General features: G+C 46.2%; 1 protein-coding gene across 12 annotated transcripts in view; it reads right to left on the bottom strand.

The window, feature by feature from the left end:
- The window catches only part of ZC3H18 (zinc finger CCCH-type containing 18), a 48,965-nt gene that overhangs the window by 8,648 nt on the left and 20,100 nt on the right, over nt 1-20,217 (bottom strand). For 9 of the 12 annotated variants that reach the window (XM_055726681.1, XM_055726684.1, XM_055726675.1 and 6 more), the window contains 7 exons: nt 19,372-19,498; nt 17,920-18,218; nt 6,543-6,743; nt 5,366-5,491; nt 3,689-3,790; nt 2,077-2,220; nt 145-297 (listed from right to left, as the gene is read on the bottom strand). In XM_055726681.1, coding sequence (XP_055582656.1) covers nt 145-297; nt 2,077-2,220; nt 3,689-3,790; nt 5,366-5,491; nt 6,543-6,743; nt 17,920-18,218; nt 19,372-19,498 — 1,152 coding nt within the window. The remainder of the gene's footprint in view (nt 1-144; nt 298-2,076; nt 2,221-3,688; nt 3,791-5,365; nt 5,492-6,542; nt 6,744-17,919; nt 18,219-19,371; nt 19,499-20,217) is intronic. The other 3 variants (XM_055726679.1, XM_055726683.1, XM_055726685.1) reach the window with 1 other exon arrangement.

Here is a 20,217-nt window from a genome sequence, read left to right as displayed (position 1 = left end):
AATAATCTTGTTTCATGTCCTAGTTATCTATAGCTTCTGATACTTGAAGCTAGCGAGAGCGTTCACAGCAAGAAACCACAGCAGTTAAGAATAATTATAATCTCCTCTTACTTCAACAAAGGTTATGAAGGGTCAAGGCTGTACCTGGATTTCCTGGACCCAGACGGGGAGTGGGAGACTGAGGCAGATGATGATCTGGAATGAGATCTGGAGAGAGAGCGAGACAAGGACCTAGATCGGGAACTGGAACCGCTGTAGCTGCTGGCACTTCCACTGATGCTGCCGCTGATAGTCCGCCTGCAAGACAGCAAATGACATCCTCACCTCGCTGTGCTCTGCTGTGAAACGGGGTTAGAAGAAACTGTTTAGGGATGGTTCGAGCATGATGCTGTTGTCCTGTATTGTATACAGGACTGGCGCTTTGCAAATGTAATTGTTTCAGATGTTCTCCTCAACCTTACATTCCCGGTCCTGAGGAAGCACCTGTTTTCTGAACAGTAGCTGTCTTCTGCAAGACTCAATAACGCCAATGAAAGCCAGGCAAAGAATCAGCTGAAACACCTTAATCCTGTACTGGTCGCAGGAGTAAATGCTTCCTACAAAGAAAAATTGCTAACTGCGTAACACAGTGGGACTACATTGTATTTCAGGCCATAAAAATAACGATACACATTTCTGACTAATACACCAGTACTAACACAAATAGAGCTGTTCTGTCATTTGCACAGCAGGGAGAGTGTAGGGCAGTGGGGTTTGTGTGGGTATAAGTGTGAAAAACAACAACAAATCAAACCCCAAGACTGGAATAAAGAATAAGGGAAGGTGGCTGAAGACATCCAAGGTTATTATTAACTAGTTAAAGCAAAAAGGGAACTAGAACTGATGGAGTTTCTAGGGAAAAGAAATTGTCATCATCAATTTTCACTATGGAGACATAACTGCTCAGCCCAGGCCTTTTCTTTAGCTACTGTGAAGAAACAGGAGACTTAATCCCACGCAAACTTAAGAACTGACATGGGATGAGTCTGAAAAACCTGAAAGGAAAACAGAATTACAGCCGTCTTCAAAACACATTGACGAAAAGCATCATTCAATGATCCAAGAACACCTTCCTGCAGGCATAAAACATTCTCCATCTCCCTGTGTGCTCATAAAAAGAGACATTTCTAGTAAATACATTTCTTACACAGAGAGCTACTGCTTCTATAGACACACAGGTACCATAATTATTTCAAAACTTCTAACGCAAGAAGAATGCATGATGAGTTTCAGCTGTGCTTAGCTGACTGTGTCCCTCCAAGAACAGGCAACGTTACCTGCGTTTATCCTGTAACATTTTTAGGTACAGTACAATAGATTAAGCCTGATAAATGTATTTAAATACAGACAAGTGCTCCTTGTTTGAAAACCATCAGAAGCCCCTCTCATTTCAAACGCAAAGGGAGAAGAAAGGCAACAAAACCAGCAGACAGACAGAACAAGTCACTTGAAACATTCAAACTAGTCACACTGGATGAAGCCAGGAAGAGCAGGCGAGCCGGCAAGCTGTGTACTGGGAACAGCAGAAGTCACAGAGTTTTTCCTCCTCTCCTCCAGTGGTACTGCTAGATGCTGACGACCCAGCTCCTGGTACCACACAGAAAAATACTTCCTGCATAGCAGCACACGTTTAGAGTACACAGGGTCCAAACCCATCACCACAAGCTCTGACCCTCCGACACGTCAGATCTGCTCTCTGGACTAAATGCAACTCTGCTTCCTTGCTGCGTGGCCTCCGCAACCAGTGGCTCTCAAACATGCCTTTTTGTGCGCTGCAGACCCTGCCTTTTAACCCATTTCATGTACTCCCCTTGCTTTATCTCCCAACCAGCCTTCAGAGGTAGGAGCCACTGGCTGTGGCAAGTCACCAGCATTTGCCCTCAACTCCTTCCTTCTCTTCCCATCTCCTTGCTGCCCCGGGAAATGTATTTCTCCTTAATATCGAAGAGCCTTTGTAGCTGATGCTCCTGACAGAACCCCAGGATTTGGTCTATCTTGCAGGAGATCAAGCCTCACTCCACCCCACAGCTCTCTTACCTCCTGGGTGGAGTCCTTGTCTGACGTTCCTTCCTTCTTGCCTCTCGGTTATCCCCTGGTTTGGCTGGCTCTGGTGCAGCTGTTGTGATTTTAGCGAGCGGCTGAGGGACTGGAAGGGCAGCTAGCTTCTTCACAGATTTTTCACTACAAGAATTAAAATTTTTATGTGTGTGATCAGAGTCAGTAGGTACAGGCCACAGACATTCTCGAAAGCAACAAAATGCGCTCATGTTTGTTGTTGACTAAATATTATATAGATATGATTACTGCAGCTACAGGCACTTGGCTATTTCACTGAAACACTCTCAAACAACATGGATTCCCGCTCCCCCCCAAAGGGATCTGTTATCCATATTCTGCAAGTCCCCTTTTCAGAAACAAGTTACTAAACAACAGCCAATTTTGGAGACTTTCAACTTGTAAATTAACTAGTGAAGTAGACTGTGTGAAATCGCCATTTCTTATCCAATTGATTCTGTGCATTTTTATCCAAAAGACATACACCTAGTTAAAATCCGCCTGTCAAGCTTCAGAATCAAATGCACATGGTTCATGCAAAAATTCTCTTTTTCACGCCATCACAGAGATCAGCAAGGTGCAAAAGAGCTGCTCACTTCTGGGCTCAGCTCATTACTGCTCAACAACCCCAGCACTGATGTCACGCCTACTGTTAACCGGAGAGGAGGCGTCTGTCTACATACAAAACCAGAGACTGTTAATTCCTCCTCTTGGGCTTAAGAATATCCGCATTCAACCCCTGCAGAACACAGGATTAAGTGCATGCAACATTACGCAGCAAAAACAATCCCCACACTAGTGCTGGCTGGTGTTGTGTGTTACCAAACCAGCACTGCAATGTGCACTAGAAGGGTGTAAAGACATGACTGCACACGGAGAGCGTGTCCTTAAAGGGTTGAACCCTCAGAGTTGAGAAGAAAAAAAAAAGTGTGCCAATAAAGGCACGAGGAGTGTGGCAAAGGGGACTGTCCCGTATTCTGGAGAACTCAGGGGATTCCCATGGTGTAATTTATTTGCAGGTCACCTTAAGAGGTGACATCACTATGGTGTTGTGTCACCCTCCAACATAACCATAATTTACTACGTATTACACGAGTTTGTGAAACAGCAACTTCAAGTATTTTAAAAGAGCAGGAGCGCTGGCATAATCTGCCAAGAACAGTTTCATAGCTATAGCGCTGTTTTAATTTGCCTCCGATGTTGTAAGTAGATGAGGCTGAACCATTTCTTTATTCTAAGGCTGTGCATTAACTAAAGCCACAGTAGAGGAATGAACTAAATGTTCCTATAGCTCCTGTATAAACATACCTGCACACACAGAATGTTTAAACAGGAAATCACGCGTGTGTTTAAACACTCACGTATACATATAATACTTAAGGATATTTGTACAGTTTAACTTGGATTTAATAAGTAAAAATGTCATCATTTAATTAAATATGCAAAGCTAAGCACTCTTCTACGCAGGTCATATTTTGCATATTCCATTTCTTCCTTAAATTGTCAGCCAGGTCAGAAGGGTCTGACTCAGGGACTAGGCTACTGTTTGGAGCCTCTTCTGCACTGTGCTATCAAAGCAGAGAGGAAGCCTTACCCTTTACCGGCAGGCGGTAGTAACTCCCCCTTAGCCTTCGCAAGCGGCTTGTGTGGAGACGGTGTTGGAGAAGGAGATGGCGAAGATGAGAAGGACCGCGATCTAGAAACGACAGGATACAGCACTCAGCTCCGTCTCTGGCACTGCCGAAGGCTTTCCGTGCATTTAGCCATCACTCCCTCCTTCAGCCAGCAACTGCACCCCAGGAACTAGTCCCTGTGGGTCTGAGCTTATCCTACTTTTGTACTTGGACTCTGTTCAACAAAACTAACTTCTGTTACCAGACCAGTGGTAAAAGTAGAAAACAATACAAAACAACAGGGTCGGCTGCAAAAGAAGCACTCTCAGGTATTCCATACCAACACCTGAGGTTTCTCCATACTCTCTGTATTCTCTCCTTAGGGAAAATGTGTCTATTGGGAAGTAAATAGGATTTTGACTTGCAGGTTCAGCATTTATTTCAACCTACTTTATGTTCCTGTTAACGTCTAGTGCAGTTTATCCTTTAAACAGCAGAAAAAAACCAAGAAAAAGAAAAAAGAAAAAAAGAAAAAAAAAAAAGAAAAAACTTGGGAGAAAGACACAAAAAATACATCTAACTGGATGCCTGCAATTTCTGGAACACAAGGAGAAAAATCAAGCAGAGTATATCAAAGCTAAGATACCAAAGGGCAAGAGCCCTGACATCAGGGCTGCCCAAACTGACACAGCACACCAGATGCTGGTGTTCATGATTCACCCCACTGCCAAGACTGTTTTGCAGCCTAGTACTTCAGAAAGCCAGACACCTCGGTGACTTGCTTTTTCTGAAGAACAGTTAGGCACCGGGATGTTCCTCAATCTCCTCAACCTCAATCTAGCAAAGAGGCATGCTAGTCAAAGCGTGTCACCGATGTCTGGCACTGTCCTCCAAGGAACTGAGCCCGAGATGAGGTGGATGGGGGAAGGTCAGCCTGCTCCCCACAAAACACATACGTGCTTGTGTAGAGATCGGCTCCCACCTGAGCCTTTCCTAGGGGGAACCACGTCTCCAAAAGCGACACTGTGCACTCCCATCAACTGCATGATCCACTCCGGCTATCTGTGTGATTTCAGCTCTAAAGAGGTGCCTACCTAGGGAGCCAGTTCTCCTACTATGCATATTCCAGACTTGGGAAACTATCTGCAGGGGCAAGGAAGCAGCAGAGTAATAAACATGCCTCTGTTTAATCAGCATGGGACACTGAACTGCTACTTTGAAGTGTGAGGACTATCACAAGACAACTGCTTTAATAAAGAAATGTGATTTGCCTCTTTAAATAGAATTTCCAGCGCAATAGAAGAGAGATGCCAGTAACTTCTTCCAATCATAAAATGCAAATGATGGAAACATTTATCTCAGCCAGGCTTCTACAACTGTTCAGCTACCACAGGCATGGGAAACAGCCCAGCCACAACAGCACGGTACTCATGGGTGCCAGCACTGGGGAGAGGAGGGGGTGGCTGACATATCTGCTTCGTTCAACAACCAAACCAGCAGGCTGCCTTGCAGTCTATCATATTTCCCTCGCTCAGGAAAGTGGTTTGAATGTTTTATCTCAACAGTTGGCTATCTGCTTTTAAGCAGCAGCAAAAGCAGCTGTTAGCAAGTGTTTGGAAAACAGTATACCATTACTTTCAAATCCAAGGAGCCATTACCTGGACCTGCTGCCTGAGAAAGAGCTGTGTCTTGAAGAGCGACTAGAGTAAGAGCTGTAAGAAGATGATCTGGAACGAGATCGCGAGGAACCTGAACCAGAATAGGTGGATGAACGAGAAGAGGACCTGAAAGAGAAATATTAAAATTCAGCACCTCTTGAGAAGTCCTCTGAGACCAAGGTCTTGTTTCCAGTACACTCTTACCCAGTTTTCAAACAGTGCTCCAAAAGCTACCTGTCTTCTCCTCGGTGACCTGTCAGGACTACAGCCTCTCCTCAGCCCCCCCCTTTTTTTTTTAGAGAAGATCCTGTTGTAGCTACCCACTCTGTACCCTTGAACAGGCCTCTGTTCCTTTAGCTACTGATCTGCCATCCCTTTTTGGGAACTCCTTCCACAAGTTTTTATGCCTTTGCACCAGACAATGCCCTGATAGGTCAGGTCACACAGAGGAAAACAGAAAAATCTCAGGTGCAGTGATCCCAGAAAGAAAAGCTATCTACTTCAGGAGGGCTTTGCTTTACAGATCCGTATCTTCAATTCAGCATGTTCCTCATTCCTCTAATACTTTCTTCCCACCTCTTTTCAGTAGCTTCAAGTTCAAGCATTTAAAGAAAATAGATCCAGCTTATGCCTCGGCTCTCCTAGATTCAGGGTACTTCTTTCTGAAAGGTGGTTTTTATCTTTCACCCGTTGGTTTCGAGCTCCACTGCAGCCCTCTAAGGCTCTGTCAAGCCTTCACAACCCCAGTTTTTCCCTAGCAGCATCAGCATGCTCTTCCTGGAGTGGGCTCACCTCATCCCTCCAGCACTCCTAGAGTGAACAGGCTCCAATTTTTACAGCTTCCAGCTCCTTCCGCTCCTATTAAGGACAGTTTTAATCTAGGTGAGTTACTAATCACCTGGACTGCACCCAGGTCTAATTTACCTGAAGAGTGACTTTTCCAAGGACCTGCCTTTTCTTAAGTCTTCCAGAGATCACTCATAGCAACCACAATTATGTGCCCCCTTTGGCTTCCCTCTCACTACCTATATGCTGGTGTCCATAGCTGTTACTGAGCAGCAAGCCTTGAACTGCTTTCCCAAACATCTCAGCATCTTCCACTGACAAGAAACAGTGTGTCAGGAATGTGACATGACTAACAAGGCTCAGACGTGACACGCTCTCTGCCTTCACTCACCTTGAAGAGCCAGAAGCAGATGCTGAAGAAGCAGAGGTTTTTCGGCGCCTACGTGCACGGCTGGGAGAGACAGACACACCAAGTTTCTTTTTGGGGGACTTGGATCGGCGCCAAGGGTCCTTCCATTCATCTGCTCTCTTTGACTGAGCGGTTGTAATTGTGGTTGCCTCCTTCTCCTTCTTTGGTGGCTCAGGCTGACGGCTGGAAAACAAAGAGGAATAAGTAGCTGGGATATATATATATATTTTTTTTAATTTTTTTTTAATATAGTAAAACTAACAGAAACACAGGCCAGGAAAGATCTCAGAAATTCATCCTTCATACCAGCACTAGCTCTTAACCTCCACTGCAGGATACTCAACATCATTTTGGAGCGATGAAGTGTTAGAACACCTATCATTTTGTACATCAGTGACTGCAAGCCCATCAAAACAGCAGTACCTGCAAGTTTCATGAACTACTTTGTTGCACTAACCAAGCAGTGTGACCTGCCAGCTGATTTCATCTTTGCCTTTTGGCCTCCAAGGAGCAGACACAAGCACACCTTAAGAGGGAAGGGTATGGGAAACCTGGTTCTTCCTACACCTGTGCCAAGTAGCTAAAGCTGGAGCAACCCCAACCTGGTAGGCAGCTCCCAGTGCAATGAAAAAAACTAAACAGAGCTAGACTAAGGACAGATTTTAAGCGTGCATCTGAAACGCCGGCTCAACACAGCGAACTGCTGCAACCAACCAGCAGGCACCAAGAGAAGAGATTCAGCCTGAATTACTTCTACAGTTCCCTTATCAGAACATCACGTGGGACTGTGTCACAAGTCTCACCACAGCCAAGACACATTGATCTACTTGTAACTCTTACAAAGGGGATGGTTACCTCATCAGCTGAGCATAAAGCAGTTCCTAACGGCTGTTTTATGACTATTACTCTCTAGGTGTTTATAAACACTATCAAACATGTGCTCTCCTGTTGTTAACCATGAAGATCTGATGGTCAGGCTACGTACCCTCCATCTCCTCCCTTCCCTTTTAAGGGCTCCATTTGTGTTTCCCCTTTTTCTTCGGTTCTCTGGGCTTCCCTTCTCCTCTACAGCTTCCTGAAAATAATCCAGGACTAACTTTTCAGCATGTGCACCACAGAGTTCCTTAAGTATTCCAGAATGAGTTTCTTCAGGCCTAGACTTTATTGCCTCTCTTATCTATGGGTGATTTAACTTGGGATTTTTCCTCATCCTTACTCTAACCTGCACCTGACTGTTTGATTACCTGCTTATAACCTTCTACCTTAGGTTTCAGGCAAAGTTCGTGCTTGCTTCAAAGTTTATGAAGTCTGTTGTACTCATCAAATTACCAGTACGATGGCGCGTTTATTCCTTTTCTCAGAATAATGAACCCTCTCACTCTGAGAACTTGGGGGAGGAAAGGCATCATCCACAGCTGGGTTCAGCCTGTACCACCCCATTAGTCACACGACCGAAGCAACCACTCCCCATGCAACTTCCTCTACCTTTTGAGATAAAAAAGCAACCTCCGAGTTTTCTAATAATTCTACGGACTGCGTTTCTTGCCACAACACTTTTTCAACAGACAACAGGATAATTAAAGCCTTTCGCTAGCAGCCTGTTCAGCCCTTTGAAGGCCTCACCAGTCACTATGAAGTCTCATCTCCTCCTTGCTTAGCAGTATTAAAACAGTCTCAACACACTTAAAACTCCTGTGGCCTCTCACCTCTTCCCTGACTCCAGAACTTGTCAACTTTGAAATCCAGTTGAGTATCTTGCTCTTTCCCTATCTTTGCTGATACAGCTACAGCAATTTTACAATTCGTCCCGCATCTATCCCAGTATATACAGAACTTTATGGAAGGAGAAACCCTTCCACATTCACCTCTCCCAGAAATCTCACTCCAGCTTCAGAAGAGGACGCTTACATATTAGCACACAAAATTGCTGACTGCCTGGTAAGAGTCCCAAGCAGGGTTATGGCTCAGCATTATTCACCAGCACCTTCACTTCGCATCATCACCCTTTCCAGCACTGCCCTAACACACACAATTTAACGCAGCGCGTGTTATTTGCGGTGGGCTGGTCTAGTTTTCCATATTACAGCCACAACTATATCTGAGTATCTAATCATGGAGGAAGACCATGACTCTGAACATGGGGCTGAGATAAGACTGGACCTCTTATTTATACTCTGATAACACTAAAGTCACAGCCAGGGTCAAGCTCTCATTCCAGCAGATATAGTACACGTTCATTTTGAAGCCATCTTGACCTCTGGAGTATCTTCAAAGCAACCAAGTGCAAAGCAGGAAGAAAAAGAAGGTTGGGAACAGCCTACACACCTCGCATCAAGCAGCAGGCTGAACAGCTGCAGAAGGGAGGAGGACACCACGTGAGGATGCTCATGAACACCACCAGAGTTGGTCCCCCTCTGGTGCCCCAGCCTGCGTGCTTTGGGAGATGCAGGGGGAATATTCTGCTGGCACAGGCAGGCAGAGAGGCGGTGTCCACGTCAAGACCTGGATAAAGCCTGCTGAGAAATTTTTCACTGCAGCGTCCAAGGTGACAAACGTGAAAGCCAACAATTAATGAATGACCTCGTCCCTCTCCAGGCTCACCTCTCTCCTGCAATACTGTTCAGACAGAAAAGTCTCCTACAGAATTTATTCTATCTCAACCCCCCCGTGACTTGCTCACATTGACCTCCAACAGCAGCACATCCTGGGAGCTGGACCTCAGCTCCAGCCCCACGTGGGAACAACTTACGCTGAACTCCACAGCTTGGGTGCGAGCTTGGAGCAAAGATGACTATGAAAGCAAATCTCATTACTTGCACCTATTACCTGGTTTGATGCAATTCTCTCCCGATGAAGTCACTTTCTGGAGGAAAGGTTTTTTTCCCCAGGAAAACCACAACAGAAAGCCTCATTTCTGAATATGCTCTTTGACTCAGCAGCAAGTAAGTTAGCATACTATAACCAAGAAAGAAAGATGATGTCCATGTCAGGACATTTTCAAAGTCTTTCCTCAAGAGCTACCTGTGTGCCCAACGTGTAGCATCATCAAATAAACCTGTTCAACTTAAAATGAGGGACTGGTATCTGATGCCGCTTGGCTCATCTCCTCCAGTGGAATCCAGGAGTCAGAATTGAAAGCAAGCTGCCAAGACCTGCACCATCCACCTTAGACTAACATCTCAGTTACAGCCTACACGAGTTTCACCAAAGAGACTATTAGAAGTGAGCAGCTCATGAAACAGTCGGTGTTTCAGTTGAATTTTACTCCCCCATACTGATACCGCGCAGTTGTTGGGATGAAAGCGGAGGAAGCCGTAAGGCTGGCAGAGGAAAGCCCACTGAGAGGAGGCAGGCAGCCTGTGGCTCCCAGCCCAGATCAGCCAGGAAGGCTGCCCAGCGCTACATCGCACACGATAGCTGCTCCTGGTGCTGTGCTGCTGGGGGGGTTGAGCGAGGTATTTGATCCTGAGAAGGGGGAGGCTTTCTCCCCACTTTCACTCTTACAACTGGGTAATTTTTTTCCTTCTCATCTTGTGCTGGATCTGGTGTTTGCTGGAGCTCTCCATGTGCCGCCTCTCAACTCCTTAGTTCAATAGGGAGAGGAAAAAAAAAAAAAATACAAGGAGCTTGCTGCTGGGTCAGTGAGTCCGACCAGCCCTTGGCAGGGTTTGAAGAGCCGCCGGTGCTGCCCCACGGTGAAGAGGAGGGAAGGAGAGCAGCCTGGCTGCTGTGGGGTGCGCAGCCACGCATCACTCTCAGCCCAGCACAGTTACCCCAGCCAGTGCAGTCCCTGCTACAGGCCAACATCACATGCTTCAGCACACTGAAAAAGCCATATGCTACCAAAACGTACGTGTGAATCCCTGTCTCCTTTTTCACTAAATCCCGACTTTTAGGAAACATTTCAAATATCTGAGAATTAACTCCCAAATTAGGTAAGCCTATGCCACAAGGTTAAAAAGAAAAAATTAGAGGGAGTAAAAGAGACTGACAAGACAGACCGATCAAAAGCAGCTTAATTTCCTTCCAGAGCCCTGAGGAGCAGCATCCTGCGTCACTAGGGCACGAGCAAGGTCTGCAGAGCTTGGCTATTTCCGAAGCCCATTTTAACCTTAAAATAACTAAATGCTTTATTTTCCAGAACGAACACGTTAATGCATATTTGGCTGGAATTTAATTACAGCAATCAAGCGGAGAACTGAAGCTGAACGTGGCTTTGGCAATGAGAGGAGGAACAAAGGCAGCTCCAGCTGGCAATGCAAACCACAGCGTAGGTCAGCCAGCTCCCAACCGCACGCGTACCGGCTCCCAAATAAACCCCATTTGAAGCACGTCACGGAATTCAACAAGAATTTGCAGTGGGAAAAGCAGAGCCGCACAGCTCAAGTTTTCCTCCTCATGTATTATGCAAATGATGCCAAAGCATTTATAATTTTAGAGGGGAAAATAAGCTTCTCGGGGAAAGTGCTTCCTTCCTTCCCCCTCCCCGTGGGACGCTGCTCCCACAGGTAACGCAAACCTTATCACCCATGGTCACCGGTGACGTCAGCCTGGCTCCAGGGCTACTGTTTTGGCTGGCAGTTACAGCTCAGTTTTCTGAAAGAGGAAAGTCCACTGATGATTTAAAAGCCTTTTCGTCTCTTGCAGGAAAGCAAGTGTTGCGTCAGCAGCACCAGTATGAGTTTTCCTTCGGTGTCACTGGAATTTTCCAGAGGAAGTGGACTCGAGGAACAACTGGAGCCATGTGCCAAGGCAGTTGTGAAGGGATCTGCAACTACTGCAAAATAAACTCCAGCAGCGTGCATGCACACTGGGAGATTTTTCCCCGTCTCTGCACAATAAAGTCACTCCTGCGGCTGGAGGGGGACTGTAGCTCCCAAAAGCCACCTACGTGTGACTGTGACAGGAAATGCTGAACCCTGGAGCCGGTGCTGATGGATCTTGGTGAAATATTAGCAAAGAATATGCTTTTCTCAAGATGTTTCGATCTAAGGCAGAGTTATCAGTCATGTAAAAAAAAAAAAAAAGAGCGAGAGAAAAAAGATTTCTTCAAAGCCTGATGGGGAGAGGCCTTGAAATTAAATAGTGGAGATACAATCTGAACCTACAGTATGAAATCATCACAGCAGGTAGATAAACATATCTGAGATGTGATCTACCCTACGGGCTGAGCATTTGACGCCTTGAGAGCCTCCTCTAAATGAGAGGTACCTGCGTGCAGCGATTCTGCCCCAGTCTTTGCCATGTTTTAATAAAACCCAGTGTGGGAGATCTCTCCAGTAATTCCATCTCTGAAAAGCCAAAGAAAAACACATTCCTTGAGATCCACATCTGAGTCACTCAATGCCCTTCATCTTGATTTACGGTTACAAAACCCTTCTCCTTTTACTGTGGAGGCAGAACCTCAAGAACCATGAAGACTAACGAAAACTCTAGTCAACAGAAATGCTTTGTTGGAGAACTTTGAAAAGTTCTGCTGATTCGGTTTGCGGAAAGCTTTTATCATCACCAACTTCCCAAATGAACTGGGAGCATAAATGAAAGCAAAGCTGTCTAACCAGGTTCCATTGCTCTGCCTGGAAGCTGCACCACAAAAAATGGGGATGTAAACAAGTTGTTATAATGTTTATCATTACAGCGTTACCATACAGGGCACTCGACTACAAGCGAAGAACTGCAGAGCTGCACAAGGCATGTTCTATATGTGGGGAGAAGGGGGATCCTCTTCCAAGGAGTGCTGTATAGTGTGGCACCGCAGGCAGCATGGCAGACTTGATGTGTGCAGAGGAACAGAGGTCCAGCTCCAGCTCTGGCCGACAAGCCCCGTTTCAGCTTGGGAAACCCAGTGGCCTGGGGCCATCTGCTTCTCCTCACTCACTGGACTCCAAGAAGTTGCCCAGGGAAGGTGCAGACACACCTGGAGAGCAAATCTATGCCTCCTGACAGAGGCCGCTTTTCCCCCTCAGTACCTTCTCATGGATGTAAGGCTAATTCAGAGCGCTCCGGGGTCTTACTGATGCCTGACTTGAATCCAGGAAGAGCACACAGTTGTTTATCCTGCCTGCTCTTCCTCCTGTGGCAGGACAAACAGGAACAAATGAAGGTTTTCTTTTTAAGAAACAACATTTCCACAGGGAAAACCATGAGAAGACAAAAATCCATCGGCCTACTTCATCTTTACACAACAGGATGAAATGTTATTACTACGCCCACCAAAACACCTAGCCCCATTAGAGCAACCACTGCTTTCATACAGAGCCCTACACTCAAAAAATAGGGAGCAGATCCAGCCAGCGGCATGGGGAGACCACCAGAAGCTGTCAGGAAAGATGACAACAACCCAGGAACACTTAGAATTACAGATTCTTCCAAAAAAGTTCAGTTGGTTTGTGATCACACACATACACAATCATGAATCACTCAATTTGCATTCCCTTACTTTTGCCACTCCTTTATCAACTTCATTCCAACACTTTTCAACTTGTAAGCCCTGGGTAACCTAACATCAATTTTAGACTCCAAGTTATCCTGTTCCATAACGTGCTCACCCCCCCAGAGATTAACAACGACCCATTACAAAACTTGAACTAGCATGAGAAAGCAACGCAAGGGTGAACTCTGCCAAGGGAACACAGAACCTTTTGTCCCAGGGTCTGCAGCATTACAGAGCATCTCACAACGCTACTGCCACCTCAACAGAAGCTGGAAAGCAGCACAGCGCTCCTTGCTGGAAGGGTTTTACAAAGGATTTATGATTTGCTACAGAATAGCTGCCCTTTCTGACATTGCTTTAAATTTTACAGTGTCCCTACTTGCAGGTGTTATTTTTATTTTTTAATGGCTGCATAAGTGCACTCCATCAATAGCCTTTAGCCCAGCTGAAGAAAACTTCCTTCCAAAAATTGTTGTGTGTGCGATAATCACAGGACAGCTTTGGAGCTGCTGTCACCTCCTGTCCAGGCTCTGGAACACCTCCGAGGACAACTGCCACCTCCTCCTCACCCTACTTGGCGCCCACGTTCCACAGAATCTGGGGGTCTGTATCACGGGCGACCAACCTTATCTGTGTGGGAACAGCTTTTAGGTCAGACTGACGGACAAACTCCCTCGAGAACTGGAGACGACACATTTCTCACCCAAAGGTTCATTTTGTCATGCTGCTTCTCACCAGGGCCCACGGCATTCCCTGCAGAGGAGACCCAGGCGGGCAAGAAACCAATGCCCGTGTCAAGGACCTGCAGCACGGGATTGCTTCCTCTTCTTCCTCTTCGCTTGGTCAACCACCACCTTGCCAGCCAACAGGGCAGCGATACAGAGTCCGCTGCCCTTGCCAGTGGGTCCAGCTCCTCAGTGCTTTGGAAATACAACCGCTAACAGGTCCCACAACACAAACTACATTGCTTAACGTGCTCCTGAAATGATCCCATTTGCTCAGGTAACTGTGGGATAGAGACCTATGCAACAATAGAAGGATTAAAGCAGGTTACTGTTGCTGTATGTAGGGCTTTTGCTCACACCTAAAGGCCAGCAGCCTAGATAAGAACATCTTGCACTGCTCTAAGTTTCTTCAAATAACATATTTCATGCCCCTTTTTATCCCTGAAATGCTTTGCACAACAGCGAGCTACACTGGCAAGACGGAGATATAAAGCAGAAATTTTGCACTCAGCAAAATCAGTCACAGCCTGGGGCATCAGAACTCGTTCTGGAGATGGGGAGCACGAGGACAGACAGCCAAGTTATCCCTCTAATTGATCATAAAGTGCCCTGGCTTGTTTAAGTGTTTGATGCCTGAGGAGGGGGAGGCACAATTTTACTAGCATTGTGATCTCAGATTATAAACTTCTTGGACTGCTCATCTTAACCTTGGGAAAAAACCAAAACCCAAAGCATAAAGGAGCAATTGCATACTCCTTCAAAAAAAAGTCCAATCCACACATGATGATCCATCCCTACTTGAACCCCAAAATGCTGCAGCCTCTTCTTTTGAAAGGTTCAGAGAGAAACGTTTGCCACTGAGTCCATCAGGGTGTACAACCTTTGTTAAATTCTAGTCTTCCTCATCTGCAGCAACCAGTGATGCCAGGCAGTCCTCTGGCTTCTCTGCGTTATCAGCCTCAACTGCTCTGCTGTTGTTCAGAGATCAGATTAAACCTTTCTGCTTTCAATATAATGGAAAGGGAATTTGTTTTCATGTTCCCGGCTCTTTGCTTTTCAAGCTTTCATGCCTTTCAACGCTGCATTCTGTATGTCACAGTTTGTTCCTTCCTCCAGCCTTTACTCGAGGGAGCTTGTACACCGATGGACAGACCGGCATCTACCTGTAATTACAGACATCCTCAGCTCTGCCTTTGGCAAAGCTCGCTGCCGGTTGCACAACCTCTGTGGAGCAGTTTTCCAATCTCCCCAGCTCATTAGTAAGTGAAGAGCAGGGCTGCGTGGGCTCCGGCTGGAAGCGGCGCTGCCTTTGGTGCAGGAATGTTAACGGGCAGCTGCCTGCAGCCTGGTGCGAGCCAGCCCCCATCGCCTCATGACGCCTGGAAAGGCCGGACTTGCCAAAAGCTGGGATCTAGCAATTAGGGAAAGCCCAGAGTCTATTTATAGACCCGCAGGTGAGCACTGTGCCACTATCGTGCCCTGCTGCCCAGGAAGTGCGAGGCAATCACAAGCGTTTTGCACATTAAACCTGGGAGCTATTTAACCCCAAGGTGTCAAACCTGACCCTCTGGAGCATGGCATGAAGGTATCTGGAGAAAAGGTGAGACGGCTCGAACTGCCGCACCACCACGAGGAAGTACAGAGCCTGTCAAAAAGGTTGTGTGGGACAGAACGGCACTGCCCAGAGCCAAGTCACACCGTAAGTGCGACGTAGCCTTCTGGGGAATGCAGTGTACAGAAACCCAAACTGCTGGGTGAGGGACATCTTCTCCAAAGGAAAGAAGTTTAATTAAGCTTTCACTTTTTTAAAAGCTTTTTCAAAACTTATTTCTGCAGTTTTATTTTCTCTGCAAACATCCATACACCTGTAAAGGCTGTGGTAAGAGCACTCATGTTGACACAGGTTTCAGCAGCGGGAACTCAAGTCCCACTAAGAGTACTTGGAGAGCTGCCTTCAACAGCGTAGGGCTTTGGGGTTTACTGGTAAGTACTCCTGTTAGTTCCACTCTCCTCTAAGGGGAGATACTGTGTGTAGGTGCCAACCTAAGATTCTTTTGGGGAGATTTTCAAGCTTTCTGCTCAGTGCTAGTTCCCTATTCAACACAAAAATTACGAACACTTCTTGCCATCAGCTTTTAAAGCCTTGCACAAATGATGCCAAAAGCAAAAGCAAGCCCTGCTTGCTGTCCCTCCCTCCCCAGTGCTCTGCCTGGCCCTGCAGTCATCAGTGCTTGCACTGCAGGACAAGCCTGAGGACACTTCCAATAGCAGATTCTCCATGATCCATTTCAGAAAGAATAGCAGACTTAAAATTAAAAAAAAAAAAAAAAAAAAAAAAAAAGCAGCAGCATATCAATGACTATTTTTAAGCTACTGAGACTTGTCTAAAGATGCCTATTTTGGAGATCCAAGAGGCATCCACAGCTCCCTTAAAAGCAGTGCTTATGTCAGAGATGGGGGAGAAGCAGGGAACCCGTATCCACAAAGCATATAACGTCACCACACTGTAAACCCCCCATCTCTCTGCTCACACAGATGGTTACGCAGGGTGAGATGGATCTAAGATTGGCCACCATGACCACCACTCCTATTCAGCAAACCTTGGGCAGCATTAATAGGAAAAGCTCTCCCACAAAGCCCTTCCTCATGACCCAGCACAAGTGTCAAGGGAAGGAGTAACCAGCAGCCTCAGCCTTGTGCACAGTGTCCTGGTGACGGTGACTGTTAATGACTAACAACCTGAGCTGCCCATCAGCTGATGTCACTTTCATCATCGTCATCACCTTCATCACGTGGCTCTGCACAGCCAGATCTCTTCCACCACTAACCCAATGACAGCACAAACCAACAGCAAATGTGGTAATTAAGGTGCACAAATTATGTGCACTTACAGTGAAGACTATAATTAAATATAGTATATGATTAAATGTATTCCTATAACCACTCTTGACACTGCTACTGCACCAGAGCACTCACAAAACACCTTCAAACTGTTCTGAAACTGTGACCCCCTCTTGGAAAAAAGGGTCATCATGAAAAATCAGCTTTCCTTCTAGTAATACAAACAAAAAATTATGTCAGATTGAAGACCAAACTCTGCTCTCACCTGGAACTACACAATTCCACATGGCACCTCATTCCTGGCCTTCTTTGCCCTGTTCTTTGGTAAAACACATTTTCCTCACAATCATGATTCTTTCACGTCTTCCTCTAGTGCTCAAAAAGCACCGTAGACACCAGGCAGGAGGCGCTCGGATATGCCCTGGGAAACAGCTCCCCTGCACCCCTCTTTGCCCCAACACGCACATAAACACGCTTGTGTATCCACATGTTCAACACGCTGTCAGAAGGCTCCATCTGCGACTCCTTCCAAGACACTGACGCTGCTAATCAGCTTTCCTGCAGATGTCCTTCAGCAAGAAATGTGATACTTTTCCCCTTGCGACATTAGAACTTCCCATAAAACAAGTTCTATATTCAGCTGTGATATTTATACAGTGCTTTACAAATACGCCTAATACACAATATGCTGGTAAGCCACGGCACTTAAATAACTGAAGAGAAATAAAATAGGATTCACTTTTGAAATTCTTAGACTTTTAGTCCGTCTGGTTCAATTTTCTCTTTCACACTAGTCAGAACCAGGATTTTTAGAAAAAATGAGCAGTCAGAGGCAAGGAACACGACCGCCACACTGCAATTCCACTGTTAACACCTGGCAGAGGCTCATTTCAAGGCATACAACCCCTTCACCTTTCTCAGCCTCCTTTTGAAGTTTTACTTAATACTGTCCATGAACTCCCAAACCAGGCCTGGCTCTTGTCAAAGGGCATTTGTCAAGACCTCAAAGGGAGTCGCCACCATATGCAGGACTCTCAGCACTGCGGACACTCAGCCAGCCTCCCGAGAGGTTCTCTAGCCTCACGGGAACAGGGACAAGCTGAACATCTCCACATCTCCAGGCCAGGGGACAGACTGCTCTCCTTCCAGAGTCAGGTTATGCACGCTGGGTTCTTCCTGATGTTTTAGCTCCACTTAGTGGCCAGCAAGGCTCATTTAGAGTTTCCTTCCTCTTAAAACTACCACTTCAGAGTTGTGGATGGAGATCTTCCCCACTCTGATCAGCATGAGCCTGGTTCTTGATCCACAGCTAGAACATCATCAACTGAAATGTCAAGCCCGAATTCCAGCAAACACCTACCTTGGTAGCAGTGGGGACCGAGGCTTTGGTTTTTCTTTCTCCTTTTCACGGTCCCTATCCCGGTCCCTGTCCCGGTCCCTGTCCCGGTCCCTGTGCTGCCTGTCTTTTTCATCTCTCTTCACTCGTTCTCGCTCGCGTTCCCATTCTTCTTTCCGCCGCTGGCGCTCCTTGTCACGCTCCCGTTCCCGCTCCCGTTCTCGTTCCCGCTGCCGTCGCTCCCGTTCCCGCTCTCGCTCCCTCTCACGTTCCCTTTCTCGTTGTCTGTTCTCTCTTTCCCTTTCCCGTTCTCGCTCTCTTTCCTTTAAAAAGAAAAGGGAAATCATTGTGACACTGTGGTAGCATCTCCTAACAAAGCGGGCAGCTGGGTTTCAAAGTCTTGGACAATAAGCAATTACATACACCCTCCCATGTTGCAGCAAAGTATTGAGATAAATAATCTGGAGCTTGCTGGCCACCACTGCTCGCTGAGCAAGCACAAAGTGGAAAAGAACAAAACACTACATCATATTCATCACAGCTGTAATTTTCAAAAGCAACATTCAAAGATTAGTTTGGCTTATTATGCTTATTAAATAAATGTATTGATGTTTACAAGTATTCACTCTGCTAATCGTGCTTATAATAAGTTAATTAACTTTACAAACAAGCACCATGAAAATAATTGATGGTGCATTCAACAATAGCGAGGACAGGCTTCAGTTTATGCACTGCTTCTGCAGAGCAGCAAGGTCTTTCAGCAAAAGGAAAGCCACTTTTTGGTGGATTTGACAAATACCACTGAAAAGCTCCCTACTGAGCAGGATTTATTATTTTTGCCACTATTCTCAAGGCTCAACAGTTTGCACAAGGGCAAAAGGAAGCGGAGGGGAAGGGTTCGTAGCCTTATTTTCACTGAGCTCTGTAACTTACAGCTGTGCAACACCAACCAACTGCCTCGAGGACTTTAGCAACTGGCTGGGTGCTTTCCTCACCTGATTCAATCAACTGATCTGCACCTCCACCAGCGGTGGACAGTCATGCCAGAGCCTCTGTACACAAAGCACACCTGTCCAAATCTAATCTTTTTCATCTGTCCCAATAACTAACAAGCAAAACCATTCCTCAAGTCAGGCTAGTTCCTGGAAACTCCCTCCCTCTCCAACATTTCCAAGAATGGCTGCAGAATGGCCATAAGCACTGCACAACTGCCTGGACCGCAGAGCAGCAGCCAGGGCACGTGAAGAGGAACCACCTTCCCATCTCAGACATGCTGCTGCCTCTACCGCACTGAAACAGAACATCCTCCCATCCCTGCACCAAGAGTGTGTTCTGTGTAGTAATTAAATCAAGATGTAACTATAACATTAAACATCTTGAAGAAAAGTCCCGTTTCAACTACTGCACTGGAGCCATGACAAGCGCCAGAAGCACCTGGAACAAAGTTGAAAGGAAAAGCACGGAAAGGGGTATTACCTTACTTACTCTGTAGTTACGGTATGGATCTGGGTCTGTATACTGAACCCTGAAATTCTCATACTGCCCACCACGCCAGAACCGTTCTATTTCATAGTCATAATAGGGATCTGTATAAGGATCAAGCCTACAATGAAAAACAGGGAAGGTTAGAAAGGGAAATATCACCTTGTTGCCATACAGAAACGCTACATATTCTACGTCAGGTCTTAGTCACTGTGCACTGACAAGAAAAACCACGTTCAATGGGGTGACCATACAAAGTAGTTTATTTTCTACATATCCCACAGTCTTTTTTAAGTGAAGCTTATCAGAGAAAAGCACAAACCTTTCTTGATAAACACAAATAAAGAATGCTACAAACCACACTCAGCCTTCAAATCAATGTGGTAAAAACGCAGAAACACCAATTGCTTTTTATACCTACTTCAAAGCCGTGCAAATGTAACAGAACATGTTTTGCCTCATTGATTTAGGGCTGCATTTTCTGTCCATGCACACACCGCTAATCTCAAGCGCCCTCACATCAGAAGTAGAACGGATGGTGGTCTCCTACTCCCCTGCCACCGGAGGAGGTGACGGGTGCATTCCAATGCCACCAGCACAGGACACAAGCTGTTGCTGAGCTTTCCACTGTGAAAAGCTAGCTTCAGGGGCAGGCCAGCAACACCTGCCCCTACACCTGGAATTATTCCATGCAATGAAGGTAACAGCACCTGCAGCTGATATTCTCCAGTGGAAAACAGGTGCTGGCCCCCCAGCACACAAATGAACTGGCAAGCGCATAGCACACCCTGCTCAACTGCAAAACAGCAATTACTTCTAGGGAGGAAAGGGATTTAAAAT

Source organism: Falco cherrug, chromosome 14, assembly GCF_023634085.1.
Source record: "Falco cherrug isolate bFalChe1 chromosome 14, bFalChe1.pri, whole genome shotgun sequence".
NCBI classification, from domain to species: domain Eukaryota; kingdom Metazoa; phylum Chordata; class Aves; order Falconiformes; family Falconidae; genus Falco; species Falco cherrug.
The sequence above is the reverse complement of the archived record's forward strand: the minus strand, read 5'-3'. Positions and strand labels throughout refer to the sequence as shown.